Source organism: Anastrepha obliqua, chromosome 3 (genome assembly GCF_027943255.1).
Source record: "Anastrepha obliqua isolate idAnaObli1 chromosome 3, idAnaObli1_1.0, whole genome shotgun sequence".
NCBI lineage: Eukaryota > Metazoa > Arthropoda > Insecta > Diptera > Tephritidae > Anastrepha > Anastrepha obliqua.
Window position 1 is genome coordinate 24,701,871 of NC_072894.1, and position 26,108 is coordinate 24,727,978.

A 26,108-nucleotide genomic window follows, 5' to 3' on the forward strand; every position below is an offset into this window, starting at 1 on the left:
CAGCAAATCTAATAAAAGCTTGTTTTTCCGCAGATCAATTGAAACCTTAAAAGTGCTGGACAGCGAGCGGTGGACAGCGTAGATTTAAAGAAAATAAAATGAAAATTTTGCTCAGTTGTGGGGTTGTTGTGCTTATGAAAGTAAATGGCTAGTGCGTGCGATGTGCCTTAAAGTGTTGCTAAAGACCTTTTAAAGGGGTATTAGTGAAAGCAGACAGAAGACAATTGCCGGAATCAAAGTTGTAACAAAAAATAATCAATAGGGGTGTTGGTTACATACACATCTATGTATTTTTTGTTTTTTTTTTTATTAACGAAGAGGGACTCTTTCATAGATACCGTCACATAGATGGCACGCACGATATATACTACTTGCTAAAGGTACACCTCATATATAGCTTCATCAATATCTACTAGCTCAATGCATCTTAGCTCTCTTTGAGTTCTTGTAACGACTGTAGCTACTTCTTTCCACTTTTCTTCAGATCCATCTCTCATATAGCCAACTATGTCGGTTGCACTTTCTGTCGTAAACCGTGGATAGTGGAAATTGACATGTTCCGCGTCTTCTTCAACGTTGGTGCACACAAGGCAGTAAGGGCTATCGTCGTGTCCAAATATAACCAAGTATTTTCTAAACCCTCCGTATCCAGAATGGAACTGTGTCATGTGATAGGTTATATATGTATAATTTGCGCGTACACCCTTTTTGGGTGTTTGGCCGAGCTCCTCCGCCTGTTTGTGGTGTGCGTCTTGATGTAGTTCCACAAATGGAGGGACCTACAGTTTCAACCGACTCCGAACGGCAGATACTTTTATGAGGAGCTTTTTGTCATGGCAGAAATACACTCGGAAGTTTGCCATTGCCTGTCGAGGTGCAACCGCTATTAGAAAAATGTTTTTATTAATTTTGGTTTCACCGAGATTCGAACCAACGTTCCGTCTGTGAATTCCGAATGGTAATCACGCACTAACCCATTCGTCTACGGCGGCCGAATCACCAAAATTACGGTTCAACCAAGGTCGTAAATCATGAACCAGTTTACAGATCCATCGCCCTTTGCTGGAGGTGTTCCATCGGTCTTGCCACCTTGTTAGTGAAATAAGGCTTTTTTATTTCGGCATAAGCTGCACATCTGTCATAGACTCGTTTCATCTCGTTCGCGAGCATATCCGCTGGTATCATGCCAGCAGTGACAAACGCCGCATCATCAGATATGGTTCTGTACCCGCAACATACCCTTAGGGAACTTAGCTTATATACAGAAAATAATTTTTTTGTTTCCCTTCAGTTTCACCGCATTTGCCCAGACTGGGGCTGCATACAGGACGACTGAAGTAGCTGCATTCGCCAGCAATTTTCGCCTAGTTGATTTGGGTCTCTATGTTAGGTAAGATCCTCGAGAGTGCCGCTTAGATGTCCGCCGTTTTCTCTATCGCGAAGTCAATATGATCCCTAAAATTTAGTCTGCAGTCGGTCATGCCCGCTGGGTATTTCAGTGCTGATTGGTCAGTGCGTATAGTTTGTTTTCCCACTCTGATTCGAGTATATCTTCAACTTTTTTGCGGCTTGTTATCAAAACCACATGTACTCATATGCAAATGGTTAAACATAACTTTTAACGCTTATTTTTCAACTGAACTTCTTTATTTGAAATCATTCCCCAAGCTGAGTTTAGGGGATTGCCCATTTTGAATAGCAACCAATCATATATCAAGGCAATCAACCAATTCTGCCCAGTAACACAGCCACAACCCCAAATCTAGGAATTTGTGTTTCTTCTTAAATATATTTGTGATCGAAAATTTCAGTTTTTGGATCAAATCCTCGTCATTTGTATTTGATTTTCTGATTGAATCCATTTCTTTATCCTCAAGCGCTGGCTTTGAATGGATGGAAACTGTTATAGGTCCCTCATCTATCTTGACAAATCTCCCATTAGCGCAGTAGTGCTCCCGGACACCGTCTAATGGAAAACATGGGGTTTCCCTCTAAAAATTTCTGTCGCAGTTGCAGGAATCAAGAGGAAGCGGAGAGTGCTGAACGCTCTCTCTGCTAATGTCCTTTAATTGCTAAAACTTGACATCGCATTCTAAACTCTTCCTTCACGTAACAGTATTTTATGTATTATTAGAGAGGCGAGGTGGTTCTGTCTACTTCATAAGTGCCAAATTTGTGGCGCAAAATTGTTTAATGATGGTGATAGTAATACATATGTACATATGTACCATCTTAACTATTTATTCAGTTGGTAAATTTTGTCTGTAGTTGAGCAGTTTTAGATATCGACGCACGAAAACTCTTTTGGGCGAGAGAAGCACAATCGGAGTATTGTATTTATTATTTGCTATAAGCGGGATTTTGCGGAAACGTAAATTAATAACAAAAATTTTGTAAAAGGTATACCATAATATATGAAGTATTAGTCTAAAACCTCGATTAGCAACATTAGGGATCAGTTCTGTGTGCTAAGGGAGATCATTGCTGATCAGCCAATCTTAACCTAAAGCCTTTTGGAATGATGACATGAATGATGCATATCAGCCCAATACTAAATACTACTTTGAGTTCTCTCGACTGGAATTTATTGTTTTTTTTTATTATCCTTCAACTATGAACTCTCCGAGAGATTTTTCTTTTAGAGGATTTACATGTACGAAGTGAGGAAAAGCCGCTCTAGCCGAATGGGTTGGTGTGTGTGACTGCCATTCAGGAGTACGTATGTAGGTTCGAATCTCTGCGCGGTCGCCCCTAGGCTGGCAATAGCAAACCTCGGAGTGTATTTCTGCCACGAAATAGCTCCTCATAAAAAACAATTTGCTGTTTGGAGTCGGCTTAAAACCGTAGGTGCCTCTCTCCATTTGTAAACCAATATCAAGACGCACACTACAAATAGGAGGAGGAGCTCGGCCAAACGCGCCAATTGTTTATTTATTTTTAGTGAGGAAGGGCATGGAGCCATGGAAGCAAACTTAACCCATTACAATCATTGGTGGGGTTTGGTGGACATTGATCTCATAGTATATGCAAACTTTCACCAAATACTTGGTACAGTAATTCGCATAATCTGCAGACTCCTTCGGTACCTTTCCTCCTCGCTTTGGCTTTCGTTCTTACTGCTTCAGCCGGCTCTTTCAGGTTATGTAAGCCGACACTCGACCATCATCCGATGGGATAATATGTTTACTTTGTATTTAATTTGAAAACAAACCCATGTTTGGGTTGTTGTAGTAACCGATCGTCATCATCTAACTCCCATGTTTGGGTCTTTCATTTTAATGATATTACTTACCTTTGGATATGTAACGTTCAACTCAATTCCCACGTTCCGTACATATAACACATGCGCTGAAAACACATTTTTTTTGTTCAAATTAGCTTTATTCATCCAAGTTAATACCATCAAGAACCACGCAATCATTATAGCGCCGCCTTAACATTTCAATAGCACTTTTCTAGAACGATTTATGTTTTGCCTCAAAATAGGCCTCAGTTTCAGAGATAACCTCTTAATTCAAGCGAAATTTCTTACTAACAAGCATTTTTTTAGGTCTGCGAACAGCCAGTAGTCTCTGGGAGCGAAATCTGGCGAATACGGTGGATGTGGAAGTAATTCGAAGTTCGATGTTTGTAGTTTTACCATTGTTCAGAATCATCAACACGTTCTTATTTTTGGTGAGCAAACGCGGTACTCACTTTGAACAGAGCTTTTAGTCATAGAGACAAAAAATTTTGAAAAGAATGGAACCGTCGGGTGGATCCTTGAGGAGTTTATATTCTTATTTTAGGAATTCATACCATATTAAATTAAAAAAAAATTAAGAGAATTAATTTTTTGCAAAGTCTTTTAATCTTCCGTTCGTTGAGTCGAGTAAGTTTCAGTAATTTATCGTAATATCCTCTTGAACTTACTTAAACTTAGTAAGAAGTTCATTGTCTTCAGGTGTGAATTTCATTATCATTAAAATTATTGAATAGTAAAGGAACGTCATGAGTACCGTACCAAATAAAAAGGCATTTATTGACTTTACAAAGTTATAGACAGTTTACACATTGTGAACAATGAATTATACACTGAGCATACTGCACTAATGTCTAACATTTAATTTCAGTAATACAATCACTTGCACCTCATAGGTGCGAACGGATGTCTTCGTTTACAATATGCACACTCGCATTGGTAAGTCATTGTCCAAGGGCCTTTTGTAGATTTTCGGCTAGCTTGTCCATGAATTCGAATGTCTCTAAGTAATCGCTGCGTTGTACTTTGTTCATGCCCTTAATGCATATAGCCAAATCTTTCGTCATGCTACCTGATTCGATAGTATCAACGCACACTTTTTCGAGTGTTTCGGCGAATTTCTGAAGGCTTTCATTATTGTCCAATTGGGCGCGATGCAATAAACCGCGCGTCCAAGCGAAAATCGATGCAATGGGATTTGTTGAAGTTTCTTTGCCTTGCTGGTACATGCGATAGTGACGTGTTACTGTACCATGAGCTGCCTCAGACTCAACTGTCTTTCCATCTGGACAGATCAGCACCGATGTCATCAAACCCAGTGAACCGAAGCCTTGTGCAATCGAATCGGACTGTACATCACCATCATAGTTCTTGCAGGCCCAAACAAATCCACCCTCTGATTTCATACAATAAGCAACCATGTCATCGATAAGACGATGCTCATACCAGATGCCTTGCGCTTCATACTCTTTCTTATAATCTTTGTCGTAGATTTCTTGGAAGATGTCCTTGAAACGGCCATCGTACTTCTTCAGAATGGTGTTTTTGGTACTCAAATAGAGTGGCAGCTTACGCGATAGCGCATACTTCATAGAAGCGTGTGCGAAATCAATGATGGAGTCGTCCGTATTGTACATGCCCATGGCAACGCCAGAGCCTTTGTATTGGTATACTTCATGTGAAATGGTTTCACTGCCATCGGCGGGCTTGAAAGTGAGCGTCAATGTGCCAGGGCCAGGAACTACAAAATCTGTAGCCTTGTATTGATCACCGTACGCATGACGGCCAATGACAATGGGTTTCTCCCAACCGGATACTAAGCGTGGAATATTATTGCAAACGATCGCTTCACGGAACACAGTGCCGCCAAGAATGTTGCGTATGGTACCATTGGGTGATTTCCACATTTTCTTCAGTTTGAACTCTTCAACACGTTTCTCATCGGGCGTAATAGTGGCGCACTTAATACCAACATTGTACTTCTTAATCGCTTCAGCACAATCGATTGTGACTTGATCGTCAGTTTTGTCACGATTTTCCATGCCGAGATCGTACGTGTGCAATTCGATGTCAAGGAAAGGTAAGATTAACTTGTCCTTAATCGAAGACCAAATGATGCGAGTCATTTCATCGCCGAGTATGTCGACAACGGGTCCAGCGCGAATTTTTGTGGCCATCTAAACGATAAAATTTACAATTAATAATTTCTGATCATAATAAATTTATTTATATAAATGTAATACATTTTTTAAGTCTGTCAATCTAAAGATAATAATTCAATACATTGTATATATTTATTTTGAAATTATATATTACTTTGCCACCTCGTCTCAGTAGATAAAGTAAAAATGACCAATTAGAAAAATATTAAAAAAAATATATATAGTTTTAATAATTTTATATCTTTATGTAAGCACATAAACATCATTTTTGGTTCTCCTCATTTGGAGCAAACATTAAAAACTTATTTGAAGAACCAAATCTGCAGCCATGGGAAGAATATGGACTTTCTATGTTCAATCAAACCACATTTAAAGATTATCCTTGATGCTTTATCAACGTAATAGGACTATGAATAAGTTCGTGCGGTTTTTTTCGAAATTTGAAACTTTATTGACGTAAAATGGTTACAAATTTAATATTCAAAGTATTGTCCATCGCTTGCTACTACTTTTTCCCATCTTTCTGGCAATTCACGGATTCCCTTTGTGAAAAATTCGGTCGGTTTTGCCGCAATCCCCGAATCGATCCATTTTTTGACTTCATCGTAATTACGGAAGTGCTGGTCAGCCAGGCCATGTTGCATCGATCGGAAGAGATAGTAATCGGATGGCGCAAGGTCTGGACTATACGGCGGGTGGGGTAGGACATCCCATTTGAGCGTTTCTAAGTATGTTTTGACCACTTGTGCAACATGTGGCCGAGCATTGTCATGTTGCAAAATAACTTTGTCGTGTCTATCGGTGTATTGCGGCCGTTTTTCTCGCAGTGCTCGGCTCAAACGCATCAATTGTCGTCGGTAGACATCCCCCGTAATCGTTTCATTCGGTTTCAGTAGCTCATAATACACAACACCCAGCTGGTCCCACCAGATACACAGCATAACCTTCAGGCCATGAATATTCTGCGCCGACGTCGATGTTGAAGCATGGCCAGGGTATCCATACGTTGCCCGACGTTTTGGATTGTCGTAATGGACCCACTTTTCATCGCCAGTCACAATTCGATGCAAAAAACCCTTTCTTTTGTGCCGTTGAAGCAGTTGTTCGCATGCCATAAAACGGCGTTCAACGGCTCTTGGCTTCAATTCATACGGCACCCAATGGCCTACCTTTCGGATCATTCCCATGGCTTTTAAACGTTTGGAAATGGTTGATTGATCAACTCCCAAAGTTTTTGCAACCTCTTCTTGCGTTTGAGCCGGATCTTGATCGAGCAATTCCTCCAATTCGGTATCCATGAACTTTGGCGGCGCACCCTCGCGTTCTTCGTCTTCCAAGCCAAAATCACCACTTTTAAAGCGTGCAAACCACTTCTGGCACGTTCGCTCAGCTAGAGCATGCTCACCATAAACTTCCACCAAGATACGATGACTTTCGGCTGCTTTTATCTTCATATTAAAATAATGAAGAAGAATTCCCCGCAAAAACACATTATTTGGCACGAAATTCGACATTTTCAAGTGTGGTAAAAATATTGTTGTTTACGCTTCAAATAAAAAACTTATACTGACGTTTGTGCCTTACGACAGTAGCTCTCCAATGAATGTTTGGAAATGTGGATCGATGGAATAATAATCAAGTTACGCCATCTGTTGTAAAACCGCACGAACTTATTCATAGTCCTATTAGTTTAGAAATGCAGGGCGCAAGGTAATAAATTCTGCAAAAAATTAAAAGTATGTTCTACGTTCCGGTTAAATTGAAATATGTTGAAATATCTTAACCATCGGTTGCAGCTAGGGGTTACATTTTGTGATCCAAATGTGTTTTTACCTCTTCTTAAATAGTACTGGCGGTATTAGGACTGATAAGGAAGGAGTTGCCGTTACGGAGAATGGCGAGCGCAATAATTAGCTAAACATCCACAATATTTGGTTCCAACAAGATAGCACAACTTCCCATACAGCGCGCTTAACAATCGATTCACTGGACTGATCGGTTGGCCCATGAAACTCATAGTAACAGCGGACATATGCCGGATTCCAAAAATAAATGCTATGAAATTATCCAATAGATTGTAATAACAGAATTGTATGCCGACATTATTTCTGTTTTGTATTATCATTTTAAGTTCTCTTAAAAAACACCCAATACATTGCTACATAGGCAGATAACGCATGTGTATTTCATTCAGGCAGAATGGTAATTATTTTAACCCAAGAACTCTTAACCTGTTTTGAGATTTTGATACTAAACCTTACAGACCTCTTTTCTTTCTATATGTTTTTGTTTAAGCAAAGAATGGCTTACTCCAAGGATAACAATCGGTTATTAGACATCAAAAGATAATTCATTTGTATTGTTTATATGGAATAATTAGAAAATGTACTGTAGCGATCCTTCCGGACCAAGTTTTTTAATTTTTTTGTGGGTAAATTTGTGTAATTACAATTCTTTCCTCTGCACTAATGCTCTTTACAATGTATTTTATAAATATTTTGTAAGTATTTTGTTCCCGCAATTTTTTAAGTTTTTTATTAATAGAAAATTGGTTATATTTAGAATTATTGGCTTGAAGTAAAAACAATAAAAACAATTAGGTGATTCACAAGGAGCCATAAATGTCGCATTGCCCTAAAGTTTTCTATGGTTAGGTTAAATAAATATTTAGAGGACTCAAAATCATGACCAACTATTTTTTAACTGCGTGAGAATTTATAATATGTCTTCCTCTGTACTTTGTGAACTTCTTAAATATATTTTTAGCCGTTTAAAGTTTATGACATACAATAATAGGACACTCATGATACTCTTGTGAATATCCCATATGAAATTCTTGCACACCTAAAATTGTATTGAAAATTAGTAGCAGAAAGTCCTGAGCTACGAGAGGTTAAAGCGACCGATTCTTTATAGGGTTGAAAAACAGCTCGTTTCAATGCAGTAGGATAGAATTAAAAAAATGTTTTTTTTTTATTTTAAGATGAAAAAGTGTTATGGAGAAAATTGTAAGTCGGCTTCGGGGGGTTTGTCGTCTGATAAAATGTTTGCAAATGTAGGAGAGTCCAGGGCTCATAATAAATGGGGTTAATAATTAATATACGTAAAACTAGTTTCGAAAACTTACTCAAAGAAACATTCATGTTTCATGTAGAATTCTTAAATTTATAATTAAATTAGGTACGCTGCTTTTATCTATCAATTTCCTTATGCCGCTCGAAAAAATTTAAAGCTGAAATTTCACTTTTTTAAATGGCATCACTGCTTCATTGTGAATTTAAAAGACCCTTGTTATGGTTGTACAGATTCGGTTATTTTCATAAAGTGTAGCCACACAAAAGTGGCCATTAACATAGGCACTTTGCGAATAACTCATTTCAACTAATTAAGTTAAAAATATTGAATTACTTAAGTACCCAATTAGGTAGTTCATTTAATAACTAATAATTAATATGAGTTTCCAAAGATGGGCCATGCGTAGCATTGTACAGATTTTTACAGTGGCCTTACGAAATCACTTTCTTGGAATTCACCTAATATTAGACCAAGAATGATAAAATACAAGATTGCACCTTCCGTTTTCGCTGTGTCATCAGGCTCCATGAATAGACAAACAAAAGGAAGGGAAACTATTTGAGTGTGAAGTGGAAGAGTAGACGAAAGCAATATAAAATACCAAACACGTTTCCACGACAGTCGGTTCTACGTTACCGAAACGACCCAGATTTATATCCGGCCAAGGACTGTCACTACAGCAGCATTCCCCCTATGTAAGTATGGGGAATGTTTATGCTGTTGCTATAATACAATAACAACAACAACCAAACACAGTCGGTTCTACGTAACGGGAACGATCCGGATTTATATCCGGCCAAGGACTCACTTCATATATGTATGGGTTATATTTATGCTGCTATAACAACGACAACTAAACACAAGAAATTAAATATACACACTCTTGCCACGGCGTCATCCGCATAAAAACTACATTCGAAGAGTTTATATTCATTTGAGCTTTAACATGCAGTACTTCATTTTCATTAGATCCTTTAATTTAAATGTCACAAATCACAATATTACCAAGCCATTCACCGAATTTTCACAAACATGAAAGTTCTTTCCCTTTTGTTTGTTTTGTATTGTTAGGAGCCTGACGTCAGACTTATCATAATCGTTTTGGGAAGACTCCACCTTCACTATTCAATTCGCCTTGATATTAGACTGATTTGATAGAGTTTGACATTATCAAATAAGTATAAAAATAATCATATTTCGTTCCGATAAATGTAATTTATTTACTTTTTCTGTTAGAAGCATATCTTACCCCATTGTTATTAATAATCGCAGCAGTGAATGCCCGCAAAAATGTTGGAGTGTATGAACGAGCATAACGTAACGAATGCATTTTTGTTAAATATATGAGAATTTACACTTTTTTCACTTTCGTTTTGCTAACACCACAACTTTACTATTTTTTTTAAAGCTAAATGAAATATGTTAAAACAAAATATGCGGTATTTAAATTTAATGGACGTTGAGCGATTGCTCTCTCCATTATGTGTAAAACAATTCTAAAAGGCAACATCTAACAAATTCGAATGCCCCTTTTTTTGTCGTAAAAATATATTATGTAATGCCTATTGATTACTTTAGGGGATTACTATTGCTTTATTTCAAGAGTCTACTGATAAGATTGTCAATGTTCTCATTTGTGCTCCCCACTATATACATATTTATATATGTATATACGTGCAACTAAACTGGCACAGAGACTTTGCACTTCAATTCTTTGCAAGACCCTCGTATTGAAATCGCCTTGCAAACACCGCAGTTGTACGAATTATATGAGGTCGTGACACTGTGATCACTGCCATTTGTAAACAGCTGACGGATGTCACGATATTTATATTACATGTATTTCCGGCTTTTAATTTCAATTAAAATGAATTATTTCGCATATACGCGTTATTTGTAGATTGTCGTTCGTCAAAAACTCTCATCATTGCCGGGGTGAGTTTTGTTGATCGATCTTTGGTGAGGTGATTTACCCATCGCTTCAACTTATGGGCGATGTATCTACCTTGTTTTCCACACCGTCGTGATCCAAGCACCACAATTGAGGCAGCTAGAACAAATTAATCATCGGAAAGTATTGCTGTATTGATAATGTGCATAAACTAGTTAAGTATTACAAATTTGATTTTCTTAGCATATTAGGTTTGATGGTTAACTGGGAACAGCTGCAACGCACAGCAACTCCTGTTTCTTATAATAGAGACATGGGAGTCGTCTGGGTACAATGTTGTCACTGTTGTTACTGGCCTGAGTTAAAAGTCCATATTTAGTTAGTTTATGTCCATTATTAATGCAGATGATTAACTTGTTTTAGCTGCCTCAATTGTAATGTTTGGATCACGACGGTTTGAAGAACCTGGCAGGATACATTTACCATAAGTTGTATTTTTAGATTCCCAGCATCAGGTAATAAGGTACATTGTAAGGAGCAATTTTGATTGGCAAATCACCCCAGTAATGATGAGAATTTTCGACGAATTGCAACTGCAAATAACGCGTATAAGCAAAATAATTGAAATTAAAAACGATGAAATACAGGTTTTTAATAAATTTAATTGATTAAGTCGATTTATAGTTAATATTTCAATTACTTGTTATTTTGTATGGAATATGCAAATGCATTGTATGGAATGGTAAGTTTTACAAAGGTTGCACTAACTGAATTTTTATCCGGAAGAGGTTTTACATTATACTGTATGTTCCCAAAAATTCACAATCGAACTCTAAATTATGTATTCAACATATTTTATTAATACAAATCACTCAATTCAATAAATATCACAATTTCTCTTCAGCCTTGACTGACAATAAGCAAAAGCAAACATTTTTTACACAAATTTCGTTGTATCCGTCAGCTGTTTGTTCGTATCTTTTTTCATTAACGAAATTTGTCGTAATCTTATCTTTATGTATTATATTAAATTTTGCATAAATAGCAAACACCATCGGGAAGTCGTTTTGAGAAAATGATTATTTGCGCTGTTATCAAAATTTGGTTTCAGTAAAAAAGCGATAATAAAAAAAACACATACTAAGAATCATACCACACTTCTATTTAAGTAGACACTATAGTACTAAAAAAAATAACCACTTCTGAGATAACGTTGAAATTCCCGCTGATTCGAAATGCATAGCCAGTGATTACGTTCCAATTGTTAACTATATGCCTTGTCATGTTCTTGGCAGCATGGAGAACAGTTATGCACATACATACATAGGTATTATTGTATGTATCAAGGCACATTAAACAGGTAGGAGCAGTAACAATTTTAATTTTTACGTATATATTTAGTCTCTAAATTGTCAAATTTGCTTAAGTTACTCTGAACTGTCAATTTTTGTTCATAGACTTTGACATTCTAGGTACCAAAAACAAAATACAATTGATCTTGTTTTTTTTTGCTCTACTGCTGCTGCTGCATATTTAATTTGCCTTTTTTCACGCCTTTGAGTATGAATATCGGTAAGGCAAATTCGTAAAAGGTAACAACATCATAGCAGCTGATTTGTTTTTTTTTTTTGCTATTTGATAGATTAAATGTTAAAATGCCTTGCTTCTTTGTTTGTTTTGTTTACATTCTCATTGAAAGTTTCACATTCGAACAACCAAATTGGAAAAGCAAAACACATGTAAATGTTGATTTCGCTCTAAAGAAATAACTTCCTATGAATTCGCTTTAATATCGGCTGGCCGTCTTTGAGCACACGTTCCACAAAGTCCACAACGTTACACATTCAACAAAGCACGGGTGCCAACCCATACTTGACTCAACAATGATCGATTTGATTATTTTGTCAAAAAGGAGTAAACAAAAAAATTAGCCCTTTGAATGTACCATTTTTGCTAGAATTAAATATCACTTGAAATGAAAGTATCTGTAAACATGATATTATTTAAAATTATCTTAATGTCAACTCTATTTTAATAATTATTGCATTACTTGTTTAATATTATAAAAAAAGTTTGATTCTTTCCTTTGAATTTTCATCACATCAATTTAGCTATTAAAGTTTAACAGTGCGAAATTTCTTTTCTACTAAACGTATTAAAAATTACCTCCACTTTTTTGGTATTCACAAAGAATTCTGGTTTAGGTTTTATCAAACCATCATTTGAAATTTGGGCTATCCATGTATACGAGGAGAATAAAAAAAAAACGTAAGTATATAAAGTATATTTTTGGTAACTTTTTTTTCGAAACCTCTTGACTTTTGTCGTGAATTGTTCATTTTGTAGACATAATATATGTATGTATATACAAATGTATATGTAGTGTATCTTATCTCATGTTATACTCAGAGCAACATTGAATGACTTGAAAAAAACTTAAAGGCTCGTGGACGATCTCCGCACAATTTCGATTAAAAGATTAGTGACGAAGTATTTATGGTGATAACGGAGCCTATCTACTTTTATTTGACGCATAATCGTTGTTAATTAGTTGCAAGCAAGGCACATAAATAAGGTAGCAGATGTAGGCTGCTGATTTGGCTTTTTTAATTTTATATGTTCTCTAAGCTACCAAACTTCGTTTAGCTTTAACTTTTACAAAATACATAAAACTGAACAATTTGACATTCTAGAGAATTCAAACAGCAAAAAATATTTGTCTATCTCGACTCCGTTAAACTTTTACAATCGTGGTAATGGGCAAAAGATTTAGTTCAAAGTATTTCAGCATTTTATAAATGTTTAGCATTGAAATTAAATACGTATATTTTATAGGTACTATATAACATATAATTAAGTAAGATATTATTATTGCTCTTGTTTTCGCTTTATTTTTATTAAAAAAAAATGCACTCTAACAGAGAATTTAAAAAATTTACCCTAGTCAAATTTATATACATAAAAATTAACAAGAAAAACGCGATAATTTTGATATTCAAACCGGCAAATAGAAAGCAAAAAATAATCAGCTGTACACCTGTTGTCACCTTGTATGGATTTGCCTTGAGAGAAATATTTTCCACTGAGCGAATATTGTGGATTGCAAATTATCTTGTTGGCATGATAACTCGTTTGTCACTGAGTACAAAGTTTTTATAATTTTTTTTTGTGATAACCGGCTAACATACACGCATACATATTAAAATGCATTCTTTATATTGTATGTACATATTTTTACTTCGAAATTGGTAGGGTACACTTCTTGACAAAAGTTGTGTTTAAATAATGAGTAGAACCCTGTGTGTATGTGCCTAAGTTCAATTTAAAGTAAATTATTAACTATTTAAAAGTAGAGCACTTATTTTCACTAATAAAATCAGTTTATGCACAAATGCATTTTTTTTCCATGCATAAAATATTTAATAGGTAAATATTAATTAACCCTTTAGAGTTATATTGCTTCCAATAAAGAGTGACATTGCATTATATGCAAGTATTTATGTATTTACATACAAGCGCTAATTATGCATCGCAGAGGTGGCAGCTGAACATTGATCTCACCTAGCACCGAATTAGCACAGTTCACATCAGTTCAAAGCCTTTGAAAAGCCAATATGCTTGCATATATATATGTATGTTAATAACTTCTCTAGGAATCTATTAACTTAAACACTTCTAATTATTATCATAGATACTAATTCATCTTCATTTTATGCTTATTATATGCCAGCGGACATGACTTTTTTGTCAATTCATCAAGTTGTGAATTTCCGTCATCCCACAACTAAAGGCAAATACATACAAGGTGACTTCGAAAGATTAGATTATTTATTTTATCTTATTTCGATTTGATAATTTGAATGCCAAGATGTGTTGCTTCTATGTTCGTACTTTGATTTTTTGTTTACATTTCCATTGAAATTCTGACATTCAAACCAACAAATTGCAAAAACAAAATACATGCAAACGCTGTTGATGCTTTACCGAAGTCACCTTCTATGGATTCGACTTACCACAACCCTTTTGACCACTGAATTTTTTGTACCATACTACTGCAACTGCATTTTATCATACTTTTGTAAAAACAAATACGTAGTATGTATCCATGTATGCATAAACCAAATGATTAAGTCTGTATGTGTACATTAATACTCAACAAATATGGAAAGCTTATATTACAGATTTATAAACATGTATGTATATAAGAATATATTACTCGTATAAACTATAAAGACACACCTTTCTTTATTTACCCCGTATATTAATCCAATAAGAGAAATCTCTGAAATACGTTTGTGTGTTATTTAATCTGATTGACTGCCGGTTGAATTACAAATGCTCCCACTATTTGTCAAAGGTGGATAATATAATAAATTATAGAACCACTGGCCGCAACTGAAAGAAATGTACTGAACTACTGAAAAGCAGCGTTGCCAACCCGTAGCGCTCGGATCATGGTATGGAGAGGGAGAAATGATGGTATTTCAGGGAAAATAATGGTATCTACCGATAAAACAGGGTGCCTCAGGGAAATTCAAATTTTTTATATGATAAACTTCTCAACAACATAAATTTTTCTCAATGACATTAATAGTTATTCAATAGCTATAGAATCCGATTCAGACATCTTCGAAAATAGAATTATCTTCGCCATCCTCTTCCCCGCTGTCAACCGCTGTACTTCTAGTTTCCTTCGGCTTATCATAAAGAGAGTTTTCACTTGGACGGATGTGATTTGATCGACCGGAGGTTCTAGTGAATTTTTGTGGCGCTCTCGGAATGTGATTAGTATCTAGCTTTCCATTCTTACACCTCTACTTTCATGGACAGAATATAGCTAACAACAATTCAAAATAGAATAGAATAAACCGATTGATCACTTCAATTGTAGCTGCGAACGAACGGTATACAAATGATTCAGTCACGGACTGAAGCCGTGTCATCGATAAAATTGTCCAAAAACTAAGATAAAAATTTTAAATAAACGCATCGAAAAAAAATTTTTTCCCAAATCATTCATTCCGTTTCTCCTGAGGAAAAAATGTTATACCATGATACCATGATAGACATCATGGTATATGGTATGGGACTCAGTTTCATGGTATAGATACCATTAAAATGGTATGGTTGGCAACGCTGCTGAAAAGTACGACCAGAAATTCTAAACTACCAACTGAGTAGAAATCAGCCGTTACCCGAAGAGGAATGAAAACACAAACAAAAACCTGAATGGATTGTGTATTAAAAGCAACAATAAAAAGACTTGTCTGTGATAAAAGCTACAGCTGCTACAATTAAAGTATAAACAGAATCAAATCGCTGAGCGAATTTCGTCCGACGAAAGTTCGTTGTCAAACTCAAGACACACTGCGCACTGCGACGGCGAATTTTTTTTTGACAAAGCTTTATACCAAGGCGAATTGAGTACTATGGTTGCGCCCTTAAAAAACAGTTACTTTATTTTCCGCGATTTTTACAGATCTGACGTTAGCTATGTTTGCAATACAGAACAAACGAACAAAACAAACAAAAGTAGGAAAAATTACATATTTCTGAAAATTCAGTGAATGGCTTGGCAGTTTTGTGATTTGTGAGATTTAAACTAATCAAACTAATGAAAACGAAGTGCCGTGTGTTAAACTGTAAAAGCACAAAGCACTTGAACGATCCGGATTTTTTCCATGAGTGTTGGCAGCACTGATTAAAACTTTTGGTAGTACGAAGAGACATAAACAATTTAAAGGAACAGTTATCGAATCTGCATGCGGGATACTTAAAAAAATATTCCGACGATTAATTCATTTGAAGAAAAATACAACCTTAGACTCATTAGTTAAAATAAGACAAAATTCGTTATTTGGAACATGACGTCATTGAAGATGAAACATTAATAGGAGATTTTAACTTCAAATGGCGTTTTTAAGTGCTAATCAATTCAAATGCTATCAATTTGCCGAAATAGTTTATATATAGTTTTAATCACTTAACATAAAAGTTCTCTGCACTAACCTCATTCATCATGAAATTTATTTCTGAAATAAAGCTTTATTTATTTAATTATAATTTTCAAAATTTACTTCACGTTTATGCATTCATTCATTTGTCAGGGCTACTAATTGCAAAAGGCTGTGCTGTCAAACTAATGACGATAAGCAAAACAAATAGACCCAGTAGTGGAATTCACTAACAAATTTTAACGAAATTCGTATTGTTATATTGCAGTCTTCAAGCTTATTCAATTTTAAATTCTGCTTTTATATTACCAGGTACTAACTGCTCTGTGATTTTTCGCAACTGGATATTGTAAATGAACCGTGGGTGATCAATGGGGAATATCTAGGAGCCAGAAGTCCTTTAGCCGCAGCATAAATCATGTAACAGATGTTATCAACCGTTCGATATTGCGGAAAGATGAGGTTCCTAGGGACCAACTGAAAGTGGAAAAGAAATTTGTAATTTAGTTGCTCGTCTTGGTGCGACTTTTTTAGGAGCTGTCACTGTTATTCTAAAGCCATAAATAAAAATTAATAAGCAAACGATAACTTCAAACAAATAGTTATTTGACAAATATAACTGAAAATTGAATTTAACAGCTTGACAGTTGATTTGACAGCGATGTCACTCTTTATCAGTTAGAATAAATAGGAGAAAACAATTGTTTATTATTAGTGAAGGCGTATTCATTAAACCTGGTGGCACTAGACCAACAACAATGCCTTCTAGGTTTGGTTGTCAAATCAAAGTATTGGCAAAGTAGAAAACAAAGAATGAATTCGCATTGTTTCTTTTCGGGCTGACAGGTCAGCTGATTTACCGATACCACCTTTAATAGATTCACCTTGGTATTAGTTAATAGTTGTGAATAGCACAATCGTCAGGGTAAATCACAGATGACTAGATGCGAAACTGTCTCATTTCATGTAAGTACGTCCGAGTGGGATGTTTGAGTATTTGGCAGCTCCGCAAATCCCTGGGCTGATGAACAACTGATTGACGAAATGACGGATTGTCAGGCACCAAAAATAACTACTTAATACAGTTCGTTTTTGAGTATACATATCGCACCCTAAATACAAAAGGGTCACAACTCAAAATTTTCCACACTCGAGCTTGACTTGTTTACAGTAGCACAGAAAACAAACTATGTGACATATCACGCTGAAATTTGCCATGTAAGCTTATAACAGTCCTACCAAAAAACAAAAAATTTATTTTTGCCATATGTCATCCGCGGACCGTTTTATTGATAACGTCTCGTTCATATTTGAGCAGAAGTACATTTTGAGTTGTGACCCTTTTGTATTTAGGGTGCGATATGTATATTTAGAATTATGGTTTTCGCATTCATTATTTTTGTCTTTTAATGTTCGATAACTTCATTTAAATATTAGTTTTTGAATTTTTGTTCATGCATGTAATTTATAATTCAGAGGCCTACCGTGGCCGAACGGGTTGTTGAGTGATGTGCACAGGCTCGAATTTTTTCTAATAGCGGTCGCCCCTCGGTAAGTAATGGCAAACTTCCGAGCGTCGGTTGGTTGGCTGGTTAAGTGGTGGTTCATCCAACTAGCGCTATTGGTTTATTATTAGGTTGTTGACGTCTAAACTAAACAGTTGTTCAAGACGCTCGAACAGTGGTTTGTCAAGGATTGGCATTCTCTTCTTCGGTAAAGCAGGGCATGCACAGAGGAAATGGCATGAAATTGAAATTGAAATTTGAGAAGGTCAAGCCAAGGAGCACCGAGAGAGATTTGGTGGTTCCTAAAACACTCAGGCTAAAAAGCTCATAATGAGCTTAAAGCTATAAAGCTCTGAAAAGAAGGTAGATAGTCAAGGAGGGAAGGAGAAAAGTATCAAAGAAAGAGATAGGAAAGAATAGAGACAGAGGTAGAGATAATTAGTCCTGTGAGAATTTTCCAGATTCTTTGGTAAATCTGTTAATAGAGAACGAGTATTACTCATTCTCACGACGTCGGAACCCAAAACTCGTAGTCGTGCTCTAGCAAAGGCAGGACACTCACAGAGAAAGTGCTCAATGTTATCCGCCTCCTCCAAGCACGTCAAGCACATGACGGCATGATTCCAATGGTGGTCATATGCTGACCCCATGGGTTGTGCCCTATAATAATACCGACCATCAACCGAACGTCTTTCCTTCCAAGTTTTAGTAGAAAGTTTGGCAGTTTTCTGTTCGGACTTGTCACAAAACACTTTGCAGTTCTGCAGCGTTCTAGACCGGACCATCGCTCTTTATGTAGATTGCATACATAATCGCTCATCCAATTCATGATTCCTGCGGAACTGATTCCGATTATTGGCTCTGGCCCTTGTGGGGGCACCGCTAATCCATGGTTGGCCAATTCATCGGCAATTTCGTTTCCTTGAACACCGGAGTGTCCTGGAACCCATATAAGTACAAGCCTGTTTTTTTTTCTTGCGACAGAATTAAGCTTCTTCTTACATTCTTGAACAATCTTTGAGGTTTGCTTTGCGTTCTCCAGGGCCTTTAGTGCAGCCTGACTGTCACTGAAATCTCCAATCTGTTTCCCACTCCATCTTCTCTCGATTACCCATTCGGCTACTTTTAGGATGGCAAAAACTTCCGTTTGGAAAACAGTTGCCATTTCCCCCATAGCATAGTGATACTTATTACTATCGTTTAAGTACCATGCGACTTCAGACCCTATTACATTCTTGGACCCATCGGTAAAGAAAATATCCGTCAAACCTCCTTGAATGCAGACATACCATTTCCTTTTTATGCGGTTGTTTACATCTTTGATAGTGTGTGTGTTGTGAGGGATGCCCATTTTGCCCGCTTGTTCCTTGATAGACCAGAAGCCAGTTATGTATGTATATATTTCTGCCATGCAAACGTTCCTGATAAAAAAAATAATTTGCCACTCCGTTTGTGCGACAAGTTGTCTATAGGCAAACAACTAAACCACTGCAAGCAACGGAACTGCTTTGTGCGAATACGCCGGGCAACACTAAAGGACAATTCGCAAAAATGAAGCAACAAAATTTGTTCTTTATCAACGCAGCTTTATGTGCTGAGCTGTAATTCGCTACTTTCATTGTATTTGGTATTTTGGTATTTTTTAGCATAAACTTGAATAGAATGTTTTCACTTACAAGCTATACTGTATATATTGGAACAATTGTCGCCCTCCATCGATATGTGTTGTTGCCTCGAAGTTGTTTTTTCGGTATTTTTTTTTGTTTTTATATTATGGCACTTGCAGCAAATGAGCGATATACATATATATATGTGACTTGTACATATTCGTAACTGGAGTGCCAAAATAATATCTGTACATTACATTTAGAGAATTTTCGCAAGCCTAAAAGTATGCCATAGTTTTTGAGTAGATTTGTTATTACTCTTTGTTTTATAGCAGCATTGTACATATTTTACCCAACAAGAAAATAAATTTATACATAGTTGCATGTATACGTATACATTCAGATCTCTACAGAAAGACCCTGAATTAGTGAAATAATTTTCTCGTTCAGTATTAGCGCTTTTTCTTGGAATCGATGAGCTACTTCCCAAAAGTGTCTCTCTCTCTTGGCAAACGGCTTTCGATTCAGTTCGCTAATCTCGACTTTTATTCGGGCTGTTGAGATTTTCCTGCACTAGTAGACGCGAACGCATTTATCGTTTTCACGGTAAAATCATCTAGGTCATGACTGTCTAAAATCATCGTTCTTAATTCACTAAAGACGCACTAGTCCAGTACAAGTTGACTTTCTTAGAGGGTAGTGAAGAGGGTAATTCTTAGAGGTAATTTAGATTCTTGCAGGTTTCACTATTTTTATTCAAAATACGTCCCTTAAGTATTATATGTGAAAAATTACAACATTTAAATGTCTACCATGAGTACGTCTTCATACATGTAAAATCCGCCATATAGTCGATTCATGAGTGCCTCGATATGTCGAAGGTTGTTTCGCAAGACTTTGCGCTGCAGCAGCAATATTCTCAACAGAACGTAAAGTTTTTCATTTGTCAGTCATTTTTCTATTCTCAACAGAACCAGTTTCTTGAAATTTTTTCACCAACGTTTGAATTGTCGACTCATTCGGACGATTATTTCCACCAAAAAAATTATGAATTTTATAATGATCGATCTTTTTTTTCTTAAAGATCGATCATTTTCATAATAAGTTTCAATAATTTAAACGTGTTGTTCTATCGTGTAAAATAGTTTATTTGTCTCTTTGACAAGTTACCGTCTATAAAAAAGGTACCGTATAGGAATTATTTACTACTAACTTCGAGGCGTCACTTTTGAAAGACCCTTTTTGTATGCGCATACTATTAGGCTACAGTAGCCCTCTTGGTGCAAAAATACATATATATATACATAGGTAGCAGCAGGAAGTGAAATGGAAAAGAACAATAGTGCTTTCTTTTCTCGAAAAGATGTCACCCCATTTATAGTAGTAGTATGTAGTAGTAGTAACAATACATAGGTACATATTTATTTTTCAGAAATTCAAACAAATTTTACAACTCATTTTGTTTATAATATAAATATCGATAAATTCATAAGACATAACAGATATACAACCAGTTGTCGGAGCGGTGCTCACTGTTCTCGATGCCAGTGGACAATCGTAGGAAGTACGATGTTTTGATCCCAGATAGAGATCAATGGTTAAGTCTAGAGAACCTATTAACGGGATATCAGCACACTTTCTACACCGACGGATCCAAAACCAGTGACGGTACTGGTACTAAGTACTCCTATGCCACAGGACAGAAGGCCACGGTATTATTTACAGAAGTCTATGCCATCTTGTACGTGGCGTACTGGCTAATTGCGAAAAAGTGGCGGGGTAGCAGTATTGGAATTTGTAGTGACAGTCAAGCTGCACTAAAAGCCCTTGCTAATCCACGCTGCTCTTCGAAATTGGTCGGTGATTGTAAGACAAAACTGAACAGTGTTGCAAAGCACAACAAAGTTAGTCTTATTTGGGTGCCTGCACATTGTGATATTACAGGGAATGAGTTAGCTGATAAATTGGCTCTGCAAGTATGCCAATAGGCCATGAACCCTCTCTAGTTATCAATTCCGCATCGATTCAACTATGGATTGACGACTTTATGTGGTCTACCCATAGAGGACGTTGGTCTGGGTTGAACTCGTGCAGAGTGGCTAAGTGCTTTGCGAAAGAACTAAACAGGAAAAAAGCGATCTTCCTCCTAAAACTCAGCAAAAAGGATCTGAGAGCTGCCATGGTGGTCGTCGACAGCCCGATATGTCTATCCTGTCTTGAGGTTGACGACACTGCAGTGCATTTTCTCTGTAGCTGTTCGGCGTTTTCCAGAATCAGACTTAGGATATTGGGTTGCGATATTCTGAGTATGGATAAGGTTCATACTCTTCCTCTTGCAGATCTCTTAAGATTTATTAATGAATCCAAGAGATTTGTGGAAGAGTGACATCAAACTAATTTATCCGTCTTACCACCCACTTTTTATCTTTCCTATCTATATTCTTTCTACTGAAATCTATTTCCTGACTGAGTGCTTGGACTTGTCCCACGCCCCACAGATCTAATCTAATCTAATCTAATCAAAGACATACCAATTTGTTGTCTGTCATTTTTCTTACATAAATATAAATAAAATAACCAACTGGTTAAACTCCACCATCAAAAAATTTCTATAGCATGAAGCTGAATACAAAAACCCAAAAATTTTATGCAATTTTCATCGTTTATAACGTATTTTTCTGTTCACTCGGATTTTTCTAAATAAATATTTCTAAACTTAGCGAGTACAGGACATCTTCCAATAAAATGCTTCACATTTTCTTCTTCGTCCAGATTGCAGAGGCTGCACATTTTTCCAAATTTATTGGCATTTAACATAAATAGGTTACATCGGGCTTTGAAAATCGTTGAGATATCTTGAAGCCGCATTTCCGCTTTTATGTAGGCTGAAACTTTTATTTAATCTAAGTATTTGTGTGCAGCACGCAACTGCCTTTTCGCTACGCTCTCTGGTGTTTTTGGCCTTTAGTTCTTTAAAAGCCGTGCCACTGCGTGCTATTGATGCATTTGTCGTTAAGTTAATCCGAATTCTGAGCCAATTTCATTTAGATGTTTATAGCAGAAAAGGTTTTTTCGTGTCACATATTGCGACAATTTATGCGGAAGTCCGCTTATTTTCATAAAAAGTTTTAAAAGTACATTTCACGTGAAGACCCAATGCAAAAAACTGGCTTTCTTCAGCTGCGGTTTTCAGTTAAATTGCAGAGTTTGGCTTGAAGATTGGTTCGTATTCTTAGGATCCGTTTTATGAAGTGTCTTTGCAGTTTGTCGACCTCATCCGATAATGTATAACCCCAGACTTGGGCAGCATAACATTGTATGGATATACAGACAGCTTGAACTTGGAAACTTTTCCATTTATTTTCTAGCGATACTGACGATTTAAGTCCCTCCAGGTGCAATTATTGCTTGCCTTAGCTACGTTGTTTCTGGCTGGTAAGTATGACCGCCGTAGCCGAATGGGTTGGTGAGTGACTATCATTTGGATTTCAGAGAAAACATAAGTTCGAAACTCTGTGAAATACCAAAATGAAGAAAAAGTTGTTTCTAATAGCGGTCGCCCCTCGGCAGGCAATTTCAAACCTCCGAGTGTATTTCATAGGAGAATAGCGCAAGAAATACTCAACACTTTTACAAATTATATATTTTATATAAGGCGATTTGTCATGCTTTAGCGAGTGGCGAATAGATGAAGCAACTGGCATAAATAAACATTTGTTTGCAGCACTGCAAAAGATCTGCTACATTTGTTAGGAAACTTATGAGACTTTATTCTCCAGCGGCGAAAAGTTATCGAGCTTTGATGTTGCTTTTTCATGAACGTTTTTCGTGAAGTGAGCAGAGCAGAGAGATAGTGAGAAGTGGCGAATAGAAGAGGCCTTTAGTAAGACTGCGATCATACAAGGAAAATTTGTTGCTTCCAAGTTGGGGTAGCCAGAGGCCCGAAAAAATTATGATTTTCATACATTTTTTTGCGAGTCAATTGCTTTATTTTAGAAAAATAAACACATAGAGCATTAATACATCATGTTTCGAATTGACTTTAGCAAAACTTCAAAAAAAAAACTAATAATTGTAAAAGTTATCGCTGTTTCTGTGGAGCCCGTTTCTCCAGAAGTCTCTTGCGGTGATCAACGCAAGTTCTTGGAGATTTATCTAAAATCAATTGGACAAGAGATATTAGTTTTATTAACAGAGAATCTTGTGCCTGGATGAAGCTAAATAACGTGAGGTGTTTTTTTTAATTTTCTATACCTCCCTCCCCCCTGGTGAGATGTCGTGAGATTTTATTCAACCCCCTCCCCCATCCCCCAATCTCACGTGAGATTTTTCCAAATGTGGTTTCTTCTGTAAACGCGTTGGATTGTTATTGTAAAAAGAGAAAAAAAAAATGCTTCGTGCTTTTATTTACAATTAGTTAAGACTAGTAATCAATATTGCTGAGAGTTAAAGTGTAATAAAAATTTAACAATAGAAGACTTAAATCGTAACTACTGCGATTAAAAAAAGAATATCTACTCTAATTCAGTCCATGGAGAATCATGCGCGGTTTCAAGAGAGACTATTGGGACCAACATGTCCATATGATTTTCAGTAAAATCATCTGCTCTTTCAACTTCGTTCTGATCTATCCACTCTAAGCCGTTGCCGCTCGCGCACAGTAACTCATTAGCTCGTCTTGTGACAATCCGTGAGGGTCGCACTTTGCGGAACATACGCGCTTGCTTAGCTGGTGCAATGTGAGCTGCTCGCCTGTGCTCTGCAGCTCTTGTGATAGATGCGAAGTAAATACCGCATGTACTGCAGCATTTTTTCTCTAAATTATCACGTATACTTGGGCAATAGAGATCATAAGGCGCGCTGATGAAGGCATTCAGCGGTTGAATCGGTAGGCGTATTCGAAATGGAGCGAATGACTTTCCGTCATGTTCTTTAAAGTCCGAAATTGTCAAACGTCCATCAACCTGAGTGATAGGGTATGGAGGTGGCAGAAAACGGTCGTGAAGAATCATATGCAGATCACTCCGGCGTGCGCTGCAGCACTTAGATCAAGCTCCATATGCAGCTTAGCAATCTGTTTCTTCATAGTATTTTGTGCTGGAGTGGGACGTACGTTAGATGGTGTAGTGTTCGACATAGCTTCATCCACATCATCGCTGATCACAAGAAGCTGATTTTGAATTATGTGAAAACAGTGAAGGAAATGACCGCGCTAATATTTTGTAGTTATGATTTTAGCGAATTTTATCAAGAATTTCCCTGTTTCAGTTTTTTTTATGCTATTAATTGTAACAATAAACTTTATATAAAAAAAAGTATCTTCTTAAAAAAATAAATATTTAACCTACCTTTTGAAGGAATGCTAAAGTAGACCGAACTTTTCTCTCAGTGGATTCCCTGAGAAGCCGTTCAATCTCATGTTTAATGTGATGTATTAACTCTTCTTTCTTCGGGAATTTTTGCTTCGCAGTATTTCATAATTTTATCACAGCGTCGTAGCAGGACTACTTCGCCTTATAGACGTATCTTTTGACGTATGCGTTATAAAAATCTTGATAACTCATTTTAAATTAGTAAGAGCATGAACTGAGTCGAGTAAAACATTTACAAGAATAAACAAAGAAGGTTGGAACCTGTCCGTGTGTCGCTGCCACTCAGCTCGTACGCTCTTGTTCATTGAGTCGCGCGTTCGGCTGATAGTGGCGCGAAAACAAACGACGGGCTACACTGTACCGTAAATTCAGATTAAATTGAGCTATTTGGTATAAAACAAATATGGTGGTTTGACAGTAGTAATGTACATATAACGTCGAAGTATGAATGAAATTATTTTCTTTCGAACGAATTAGTGAATGACCTTAATCATACTACGATTACGCTTAAGATTAAATCTTAAGCATGTACAATCTGGATAATGGACCAAAATAGTATACTTTTTTTTCAATCAGAAAAAAAATTGCGTGATATTTGCCGAGACCTCCCCTCTCTCCAACCTAAGATTAGATGAGATTTGACTCGACCCCCTCCCCCGTTAAACATCTCACGTAATTTATAGACGCCTCCTAACCCCTTAATTTGTTGTGCTGACGTCACTCAAAACAGCCGATTCCATCAAATTCGAAGTACAAGTAGCGATGCTGTGGATGACGCCACCTTCGTATTCTCTACGAGTCCATTGTGTTTATTATCTTCGCTAACGAGACAAAGAATAAAAGGTCGTTCAGAGTTAGGAGAATTCAATGAAATGCCATTTAAGGAGCCGCCAAACCAACATAACTGGTGTGTGCGATTACATAAATACATTTCAAAGCCAATAAATGTTACATAATTACTATTAATTTATTGTACAAAGTGTTGTAATGCTTTTCTTTTTGAGGTTGCCAACAAATATATATTTACTATTCAGCTAGCAATCGGTGTTACGGCCAAAGTATGTATGTATGAATATGCAATACAAATGTGCATAAATATGTTCGTATGCAGACTGGCCGCAATAGTCAGTGACAAATTTTCATTTAAATTCTACGTAGCCGATGTGTAGTGATTTTCACCATTTATGTAATTACTCGTTACGCACAAACACATATCTATGGATTATCTTTAAGAAAGTAATGTCGGACACTTATTCATATCTACATACATACATTTATGTAGTATACATAAGCAAAGAAAT

At 36.5% G+C, this 26,108-nt stretch overlaps 1 protein-coding gene across 3 annotated transcripts; it reads right to left on the bottom strand.

Annotated features, from left to right (window-relative positions):
- Positions 1 to 3,995: 3,995 nt before the first annotated feature.
- On the bottom strand, positions 3,996 to 14,788 carry LOC129241508 (isocitrate dehydrogenase [NADP] cytoplasmic). Of its 3 annotated transcripts, none has more exons than XM_054877884.1 (2): positions 14,623 to 14,788; positions 3,996 to 5,418 (listed from the first exon to the last, which is right to left on the bottom strand). In XM_054877884.1, exon 2 carries the CDS (start codon positions 5,416 to 5,418, stop codon positions 4,186 to 4,188), a length of 1,233 nt encoding a protein of 410 aa, XP_054733859.1. In that variant the 5' UTR covers positions 14,623 to 14,788; the 3' UTR covers positions 3,996 to 4,185. The 3 variants fall into 3 exon arrangements, with proteins under 3 accessions (XP_054733859.1, XP_054733858.1, XP_054733857.1); XM_054877883.1 differs by having other exon boundaries at positions 14,609 to 14,788; XM_054877882.1 differs by lacking the exon at positions 14,623 to 14,788 and adding an exon at positions 9,728 to 9,956.
- Positions 14,789 to 26,108: the final 11,320 nt, after the last annotated feature.

Bases quoted from the DNA above. Each gene is read 5' to 3' on its own strand.
- LOC129241508 (XM_054877882.1), bottom strand. From the start codon at position 9,808: ATGCATTCGTTACGTTATGCTCGTTCATACACTCCAACATTTTTGCGG. The intron at 5,419-9,727 runs GTAAGATATGCT...TTTATCGTTTAG, and splicing joins CGATTATTAATAACAATGGG to ATGGCCACAAAAATTCGCGC.